Below are 10,449 nucleotides of genomic sequence, written 5' to 3' on the forward strand. Positions count from 1 at the left end.
TTAAACAGGGTGTTAGTTAGATTGACTCAGGTTTTTGACGTGCTTCCAAGTGGTTATGAGTTCAACCCCTATGGCACTGTGTGTGAATTTTCCACCTTTTTTTCTTGATTTTAAAAAAAAAGAAAAGAGAAAAAAAAGAAGGCGGCATTGCAAGGTCCACGTTCACTCAACTCATTACAACTCGAATCGCTTTCTGAATGTTCTACAGGGTGTTTCTTTTTTGATCTTTTCAATCTTATATTCAATATTCTTTTGAGAAGCTAGCTTTAAAACTCTCCAATTAAATTCGACAATTTCCGATCCGTTGCCTCTCAATTCTCATCATGTTTGACCAGAAACCACAATGTGCATAACTTTTGTGCAAGCCCACTATAATTTATTTCCATTTAGTTGTGGTGATCAATTAGTCACAAGTGGGTTATTCAACAAAAATATCTTAATATATTAATTAATTTAATAGAGATATGCATGAGGGATGCTAGGTTTGGCTCATCAATTTTAATTTGCACTTGATGCTTGCCACTTGCATGATATGACTCAAATGGTGCTAAAAAAAAAAAAGTTCTACATCAACTTTTTTTCAAGAAACAAATCTGATATGATTTGATAGATGAATTTCACTGACGAGGGTTTATTCCTTTTCATTGGAGAATACATGACGCAGTATTTAATTAATCTGTCTGTAAATTAAGATGGTTCATCAGCCACTTGGGCTGACCTGAAGATGAGCTCACTTCACTGCTCATCAGTATGGCTCACCTAGTTAAGTGGTGTGCTAATTACGCCGGTTAGGCCATCTTCAATTATAGGGTTAAATGTAGTCCATGGCTAAATATTTAGTCCCTCAAAATATTAATTTTTTAAAAAATAGTGCAAGGCTAAATTTTTTCGTCTCCAACTATGCATGGCTATATTTTAGGATCATTCATATTTTATTATTTTGAGAAAAGGAAGTGGAGAGTGCTTTAATGTTTGGTGGTTGAAAGGCACATGGTGAGGCCCACTATGAATTTGGCCTAGGCCAAAGCTAGGCTACATTTGGTTGGGTTGGAGGGCTAAAAGGCCAAATGTGGCCCTCTAAATTTAGCCAAAATTTTATTTAGCTCATGGCTGGAGATGAGTTTTGCATTATTTTATGGCTATATTTGGGATATAGCCCATGGCTGGAGATGGCCTTACAAACTGAACCATAATATTATTTTCACACTGAATTAGCACGTTAATTATTTACAACATTTATAATATCTCACAATAAACTGAATTTATAAGCACCATTTGGAGTTCAAATTAATTTGAGCCATGTACAAGTGCAATAATTAATATAAATATAAATACACATAGGTGCTTGAATTATTTATGCGATTTCACTACAAAAGCGTGCATATATATATATATATATATATATATATATATATATATACAGAGAGCTTCCATTGAGGGATCTCTCAAATTAGCTTATTTGAGGGATACCATTATAGGGCCCACTCTGTATTGTATTTCACTAATCCAAACCGTCTCTTTTATAGATACTCATTCAAAGATCATCTCTACAAAAAATCATTTGAATCCGATATCATTTGACCACTCAATTGAATTATTAGTACTTTCTTGAAGCACCATGTTCATTGATTTTGTAGGACACAATTGGATATCGAAACAGTTTCCGATTTGTCTAATTTTTTTCAAGGATGATATATGAATATAGACTTAAAAAATAGATGGTTTCGATTGTTGAAAAAAAATTCTTAGGGGACCCTAAAGGGTGTCCCTCAATAGAAGGGGACTGTATATATATATATATATATATATTCTTTCTTGTATGGACGTCTGAAAGTTATTATAATCTTTGTGTATGTCAATATGGATTCATGACATTATTTGACTAAGGCAATGCGGGCACCATGTGCATATAAATTTAAATAAACACAGGTGCTTATGCGATTTCACTACAAAAGCTCACACACAAACACACACACACATATATAGATTTTCTCCTGTGACATAATGTATTTTCTATTACTCTTCATGCTTTTTCTATTTTTTTGTTTACAATAACTTCCGTACGATAATAGCTATATATATATATCCACTTATCGTGCACTCAAAAGGATATAATCTTTATATATATAGTCAATATGGATTCATGAGATTATTTGACTAAGGCAATGTAGGCAACAGGTGCTATCCTTATAAGATATATTTTGTATATGCTATATATATAAAAGTGCACATCGAGATTAGGCACTTACAATTCAGAAAAGTTGTATGATATTCCCACACGCATATAGATTAATAATTCCTCAACTCTGTTTGCCATCAGTGGCCATTAATTCCACCTTGTAATATATCTAGTCATAAGCACTGGCCAATTCAGAATTTTTTTAGCAGATGTGCAATTTTGAAAGGCTAAAAACTCTTTTTGGATTGAACATCTAAGGCTTTTTACCTAGATTGACCTTAGATCCCTTCATTCATTCATATTATACATGAAAAATTATTTTATATAAAAATAGTAACCAAATATGAAAAATGGTTTTTCGGAATAATCATTTTCTCAAGATAATTTTTGGTGGCTTTTATTCCTTGCACATCAAATAAGAAAACTTGATTTTATGGGATTTTATTATTGACTTAATGGCCATCATTTTTAGCCTAAATCACTAAAATTGATTTTTCATATTTTGAATTGGTGGGAATTTGATTTTCTAGTAATTTTATTTGAATCCAAATAAGGGGTTACTTCCTTATTTACATTGTAAACTTAAGTAAATGGAGTAATATAAAAATAAATGAAAGTAAAAGCACAAAATATGTACATATGTTGTGCACCACTCCCAGTTGAGCAAATGGGCAATTTGAAGCACCTACAATGATTTTCCCGACAAGGAGAGGTGCATATGCACCTCCTTGCGCCTTAATAGGTCCACCACACAAGCCAAGTTCTAATTCTCTATTATCCTTCCCATATATGGTACATCTATCTCCATTACAAACTACTTCTTAATCTAATAATTTTTTTTTTTTCTTCGTAATGTAGAAAGAGGTTTGAATCCCCCTTGTTGATTTTAATAAATAAAAAAACTGTATGGTCCATGCTCGGATGCTCCTAGAATTAGCTTAACACTAGGATGATTGGAGGCAGTTAATTGTCATTGATGACGAATGCAAGCTTAACGAATTCGTCGTTGGTTTTATTTATCAGGAAAATACTAGAAAACTACGTTTTGTTGTGATTTTGAATAATATCATAAATGCGATTCTGATGTGAATCGCCACAAACCTACGATGCAAGGGTCACATGAGTTGGCCTAGATACATGAGCAGTTGGAGGTAAAGTCTATGACCTTTCTATCTGACCATCGCCTTTGCCCACTTTGTTTCTCTGAGCTCTCATAAGAAAATAGAAAGGAAAGCAAGATTGAGTGTTGCTTGGAAAGGAAGCCTCTACAAGGCTCAGCTGCATGAAGGCTTTGGGCACCAAAATGTTTTCGTCTCAATGACCATGGATTCAGCTGATTTCAAGGAAATTTCACTTATTAAGGCCAGGTTGAGGGAAGTGAGAAGAAAGGAAGGAGAACACTTAGCAAAAGAAGAAGGAACCAACCAGGGAACAGGGTCTTCAATTCCTATAAAGGGAGGAGATAAGTTACCTAAAAGATCAAGAAGAACAAATTGAGTAAGCATATTCTCTAACTGTTGGATGCATCAAACTCAAGCACAATCTCTTCCATCTTATTCCCTTATCTCCCAAACCCTATTCCAAAGCTGAAACATTATCATTTCTCTTATGAAATAATATGTTCTAACAACCCAAGCTCCCCCTATCTTTTGCTAAACTTATGGAAACTTAACTCCCACACCACAAGTTTTTCAAGCCAAGTTGAAATTTTGGTTTACCATAGTAATTATCCTTTTTGTGAGAAAACAGAGCACTCCCTAAGAATCTACATTCTTTAGGAGTGTACGTCATATATATATATATATATTTATATTTATATTCTCTTATTTGGACGTCTGAACGTTATTATAATCTTTGTGTACGTCAATATGGATTCATGACATTATTTGACTAAGGCAATGCGGGCAACATGTGCATATAAATTTAGATAAACACAGGTGCTTATGCGATTTCACTACAAAAGCTCACACACACACACACACACACACACACACACACACACACACACACACACATATATATTTTCTTCTATAACATAATGTATTTTCTATTACTCTTCATGCTTTTTTTTTTTTTTTTTTGTTTACAATGACTTCCGCACGATCATAACGTACGAATACCCAAATAACTATATATATCCACTTATCGTGCACTCAAAAGGATATAATCTTTATATATATATATATATATATATATATATATATATATAGTCAATATGGATTCATGAGATTATTTGACTAAGACAATGTAGGCAATGTAGGGAACAGGTGCTATCCTTATAAGATATATTTTGTATATGCTATATATATATATATATAAGTGCACATTGAGATTAAGCACTTACAATTCAGAAAAGTTGTATGATATCCCCGCACGCATATAGATTAATAATTCCTCAACTCTGTTTGCCATTAGTGGCCATTAATTCTACCTTGTAATATATCTAGTCATAAGCACTGGTCAATTCAGAATTTTTTAGCATAGGTGCAATTTTAAAAGGCTAAAAACTCTTTGTGGATTGAACATCTAAGGCTTTTTACCTAGATTGACTTTAGGTCCTTTCATTCATTCATATTATACATGAAAAATTATTTTATATAAAAAATAGTAACCAAGTATGAAAAATGATTTTTCGGAATAATCATTTTCTCAAGATAATTTTTGGCGGCTTTTATTCCTTACACGTCAAATAAGAAAATTTGATTTTATGGGATTTTATTATTGACTTAATGGCCATCATTTTTAGCCTAAATCACTAAAATTGATTTTTCATATTTTGATTTGGTGGGAATTTGATTTTCTAGTAATTTTATTTGAATCCAAATGAGGGGTTACTTCCTTATTTACATTGTAAACTTAAGTAAATAGAGTAATATAAAAATAAATGAAAGTAAAAGCATAAAATCTGTACACCTGTTGTGCACCACCCCCAGCTGAGCAAATGGGCAATTTGAAGCACCTACAAAGATTTTCCCGGCTAGGAGAGGTGCATATGCATCTCCTTAAGCCTTAATAGATCCACCACACAAGTCAAGTTCTAATTCTCTATCATCCTTTCCATATATGGTACATCTATCTCCATTACAAACTACTTCTTAATCTAATAATAATTTTCTTTTCCTCGTAATGTAGAAAGAGGTTTGAATCCCCCTTGTTGATTTTAATAAATAAAAAAACTGTATGGTCCATGCTCGGATGCTCCTAGAATTAGCTTAACACGAGGATGATTGGAGGCAGTCAATTGTCATTGATGGCGAATGCAAGCTTAATGAATTTGTCACTGGTTTTATTTATCAGGTAGATACTAGAAAACTACGTTTTGTTGTGATTTGAATAATATCACAAATGCGATTCTGATATGAATCGCCACAAACCTAAGACGCAAGGGTCACACGGGTTGGCTCTTGGATGTTGAAGAAGGTTGTTGGAGAAGGGGGGTGGGGATAAAATCGGATTGGGCGGAGGATGCAAGTTGGGCTATTCTTTTTATTTTATTTTATTCAAAGGCCGGGCTGGGCTATATAGGCCTAGAAAGTTTTACAAAAATTTGGGTCGGGCTTCAGCCCTACTTAAACAGGGTTGAAGCGTGTTTATCTCATAATTATCCATCACATAAACTGTACGTGATAAATAGTTATGAGAGTAAAATACATGCATACGACTGTCCGTCCTATAATTTGCAAAGTTCATCTTGAGGGTTTTAAAAAGCTGAATTTGGTGAGATCTTATTTTTAATTGCTTTTTGGAATCAGATGGTTAAAGGGAGTTGGGAGATTTAGCAATGCTGAATTTCAAAGGCTAAAGGCATGCCAACCTGGTGAAAAGCTTCCATATATCTCCAAGTTCGTTTATCAAATTCAATGAGTAATTGGTTTGTGAAAAACAACTTGTAAGTGGTGTATCAGTCATCAAGCAGAAAATTTAGATATCCTTAATTGCAGGATCATTATTAGATATTCTAAGATATAAGTTTAAGGGGACTGACTGATCACCTTCTGAAAACCATCGGGGGTCACTTAGCAAAAGCAAGAATATTAATGGGATCGTTCCTCTGCTTTACGTGCTCTGTCTCTGTCTTTTATGTGCTAGGTTTTGGTATTTGGTGTTGTTGGTCCTCATCTTACCTAAAATCCAAACTGGCAAAGGGAGGACTCAGAACCTGGCCATTTCAGAAACAATTGGACAATTTTTTAGGGGAAATGTAGCCTAAAGTTAGCTTTAATTTGCACAAGTAAAAAGTGGTACCTATAATTATTTTTTAATTTTCCAAATTCAACAACACTTACAAGGGATTTATAACTCAAGTGGTTAAGAGTATTTACCCCGACATCAAGGTCGGTTCGATTCTTCCCTCCCTCAATTTCACTTGAACTTTTGAAACTTAAGAAGTTCAAAGCTTTGCATAGTAAGAAGAAGCAATGTGGGGTCTTATTGGGTCTTTTTGGGCTTAACTGAAGTCAGTCCACTTCAGTAATGCACCTCAATAATAGGTCTGGCCCAAAAAACAAAAGTCCCATCTAAGAGAAAATGGAATTAACCGAAACAAATATTATGACCCAAAAGCGACGTCGCTTCGAAAAGAGTCTGAAACTCCTCTTTCCGTTGGTAGGAGAAAAGCTTCCCCGCCTGGACTTGAACAACAAATTCTCACCAGGTAACCTAAATTTGAAATTATTCAAAGTTAATATCTTTTCGCTATAAAGAAAAGCTAGATGGGTCATCTTTTTGGCTAATTAAGGCTCAATTTCAATTAGGTTTTGATAGATGTCGGATTCTTAACGAATATGAAAATTGGAGTTTGGCAACTTTAATTGGTACCAGCAAATTGGGATTATTGTATTTTTGCGGAATTATATTGGGTTGCATTCGATTTTGGAAAAAGGAGAGCAAGCTTGTTAGAAATCTTTTCCCATGTCTTTGAAAAAATTGAGCTTTGGAATTGAAATTGAAGGTTTCAATCCTGATGTTCGAAATTTGATTGCTTTACTTAACTGAAAGAAACTTTAATTATAGGTATATACTAATCTTACTGTTGTCTTCAAGTTTGAGATGATTGAATTTTTAGACTACACAATTTATTGAAGTTGAAAGAGAAGAAGTGCTGTGTAAAGCAAGCTCTGGATATTTTCTTTTACCCATATAGACTGAAAATTTTAGGTGACTTGGACATAGAGTTAGAATAACATAGCGTGTTTAAGCAAACAGGTTGAATTTGCTTTTACAGATAAATTGAAAGTTGGTGTTCTGTTGCTTGTTATGAAAATACGAACCCAATTTTATGTTTCCATAAGAAAATGTGCAGTCTCTCTTGAAAACTGAAAAAAAAAAGCAGATGAAAAGTTTATTTCAAGTTTTACTGAAGCCAAGTAGGTTTGTTATATGAATTACATGGACAAATATTTGCATCAGCTGCACTTTTACTGTTTGTATTTTGGGAAGTTCTAAACTATCACTTTCACGAAAAACCTGTTATTTATCTAATGTTTTAGTGCTAATTGGCTAATTTCCGCTTGACAGGTACGTTTTTAAAGAGCTTTAGAGTGGGACTGGGATGGATACATCACAGAATGCAACAGCTGCAACTGGTGGGAGTGGCAGAAACGGGGTTTTGGTCCCTCAAACCAATGATACAACTGGAGCAACAGTGGTGGATGATCCAAAGCAAAACCTGAACGAGGTCAATAACTCTATTCAGAAAATTTTGGGGCTCATTCACCAGCTCTACCTCACTATCTCTTCGTTCAATGCTGCCTCTCAGCTCCCCCTCATCCAACGCCTGTAATTTTCTCAGTCTGAGCTTCTTCAATAATTATTCAAACCTTTTGTTCTTAATATATTTATTGTTGCTTGAAGACTTTCTCACATTAGGTTTGATCTCTCAGAAATGCTCTTGTTATTGAGCTTGACAACATGGCTAAGTTGTCCGAAAAATGCAATATCCAGGTTCCTATGGAAGTTTTTAAGTGAGGCTTCTTCCCAAATTTGCTTTCTAACAACTGAAGGTTCCTCTTTTATGGACAAGCTCTGACTACTGTTGACTTATTAATTTTGTGTAGTTTGATTGACGACGGGAAGAATCCTGATGAATTTACAAGGGATGTCATTAACAGCTGCATTGCCAAAAATCAGATCACTAAAGGCAAAACCGATACCTTCAAGGTAACTTTTACAGTGTGAAAATATTGCTTAGTTCCATTTCATTGTTTCCAAGTTTGTCATGATTCAACATCTACTCATGTTTTTTTATAGAGTTTACGCCAACATCTTCTGGAGGAACTTGAACAAACATTTCCTGATGAAGTTGAATCTTACAGAGAAATACGTGCTGCATCTGCTTCTGTAAGTTACCTTGCATTGGCCCACTAACATCTTGTACAAGGATTTATAAAACTTATTAGCCTCCTTCACATATGTACTTCGATTGCATATTCTTTTTATACAAATTAAATGAAGAAACCTTCTGCCTTTCTTCCTTTTTGGTCATTCATCGAGATGAACAACCGTTCTCTGAAGGTTTACCTTTGGCAACTAAATCTGCTGCCAGTGTGTTGACTCTGCACCCAGCAGAAGTCAGATTGTTTGTGTTTATTGTCCATATTTTGTTCAGAGTTATTGTCCATATTTGTGTGAGTGTGGTTCATTATTATTCTCGTAGGGGTTTAAGCTGTTTACTTACGATACAGGAAACAAAACGGCTTGCACAAGCACAAAGCATATTACAGAATGGGGATATGAAGGTCAAACCGGAGCCTTAAATGTGTGATGTGTTTATGTATCATGTTCTTCGAGTCCACGTCTTACCAATACCGTGCTTGTAATCTGATAGGATGTGAATTCAAGAATTTCTCATTCATGAGTGATTGAATATCCCATTTCCAATTGCTTAAAAATATGAGAATTTAGACGAAGTTCTTCACCTTTTCATGATTTTAGTGATAATGGATCCCTTTGAATATTAGTTTCTACACTTGTTATATGCTCTGGGACCTGTCAATTTCATCTGTTATATATAAATAATGTTTGATAACAAGGAATTTCACAGTTCCTGAAGTTTGAGGAGGACTTGCTTCCCATTTGTATAAATGGAGCCCAAATTCAATTGTGATTTGGGCCTTCAAACTAATCAACCAGACAAACCCAAACCAATGACACTGAGAAAATGAAAAATTGCCCAACTAGTCAAATAAAAATCTTTAAAAAGGAAAAAGAAGTCCAGAACTGACATATTGGTACTGGTAGCTTTTATAATAATGATAAAAATATTGCTACGTTTGCCAGTAAACTGTCTGCTCCTGCATTTTCTCAGTTGTTTCATTGGAGCTTTATTTATATAAAAACTACTAAAGCAAAACTTAATGCGTCGTGGTATGTATGTTTGGGTTTGAAGTTAGAAATATATATATTTATATAAGAAACACTCCCACCAAAGCCTTGGTTTTATTTTCTACGTTGTGTAGTTTGCAAAGAATCTTCTTTGCTCAATCAAGGCCTACATGAGAGAAAAGCCAGTTCAAAAGGGCCGTCACCTTTTCCACTTTTTACAACTACTCTTGCACTTTCATTTTCTTAATGTTTATTTGTATGGGGACGAGGCCAATAACTTCATTATTTTAAGCAACAAAATTTATTTAACAATGAGGTTAAAGCTTTTAAGATCAATTAGTGGCTGCTGCTGCAACAAAGTGCTCTAGAAATCAGCTTATTTTTTAAAAAGAAAATGTAAATGAGAAATGGGAAATGGAGTAGATAGTCAGCTGGATCCATATTTATGATTGGCCATCTCGGGAAATGCACTGGACACACACAAAACACCATGTGTAGTCCACTTCTATATGATGACTCAACGCCGGGAACGTCTTAGTATTAGTGTCGAACGCAATGCATAAAAAGTTACCATTACAATTCTTAAAGAAAACTTCTAAATTTGAAGCTCTGTCTCAAAATGTTATTAATGGTGAAAATAGGAAAGGTAAAGCACCATATTTTTGTCCATCAAAGCGATTTGATGAATGGGGTTGTGATTACAAATTGGTCACACAGCAGGTAGGTACTGAGCTTTGGAAATAAATGTTTGAAGAACTCTGATGAGGAAATGGGGAGGAGACAATGCCGTTAATATGTGTGGTGGGAATTGGGAAAGAACAAAAATCTAGGTAAAATTTGGTATCCGTCTAAAGATGCTTTTAGGTCAATCACCATGAAATTAGGGAGCCCGGGAAAAGAGAAATGCAAATCTCACACATTTTTCTTTATATAAAAAAATTATTTAT

The 10,449-nt window shown here is 34.4% G+C and overlaps 1 protein-coding gene across 1 annotated transcript; it reads left to right on the plus strand.

The window, feature by feature from the left end:
• Positions 1–6,729: 6,729 nt before the first annotated feature.
• LOC117628090 (mediator of RNA polymerase II transcription subunit 10b-like) lies at positions 6,730–9,160 on the plus strand. Its single transcript, XM_034360456.1, has 6 exons — positions 6,730–6,833; positions 7,697–7,957; positions 8,062–8,142; positions 8,236–8,338; positions 8,429–8,518; positions 8,863–9,160. Exons 2-6 carry the CDS (start codon positions 7,731–7,733, stop codon positions 8,932–8,934), a joined length of 573 nt encoding a protein of 190 aa, XP_034216347.1. The 5' UTR covers positions 6,730–6,833; positions 7,697–7,730; the 3' UTR covers positions 8,935–9,160.
• Positions 9,161–10,449: the final 1,289 nt, after the last annotated feature.

The sequence above is a fragment of the Prunus dulcis genome, chromosome 5 (genome assembly GCF_902201215.1).
Source record: "Prunus dulcis chromosome 5, ALMONDv2, whole genome shotgun sequence".
Taxonomy (NCBI): domain Eukaryota; kingdom Viridiplantae; phylum Streptophyta; class Magnoliopsida; order Rosales; family Rosaceae; genus Prunus; species Prunus dulcis.

Bases quoted from the DNA above. Each gene is read 5' to 3' on its own strand.
- LOC117628090 (XM_034360456.1), top strand. From the start codon at position 7,731: ATGGATACATCACAGAATGCAACAGCTGCAACTGGTGGGAGTGGCAGA. The intron at 7,958-8,061 runs GTAATTTTCTCA...TTGATCTCTCAG, and splicing joins CTCCCCCTCATCCAACGCCT to AAATGCTCTTGTTATTGAGC. The intron at 8,339-8,428 runs GTAACTTTTACA...GTTTTTTTATAG, and splicing joins GCAAAACCGATACCTTCAAG to AGTTTACGCCAACATCTTCT.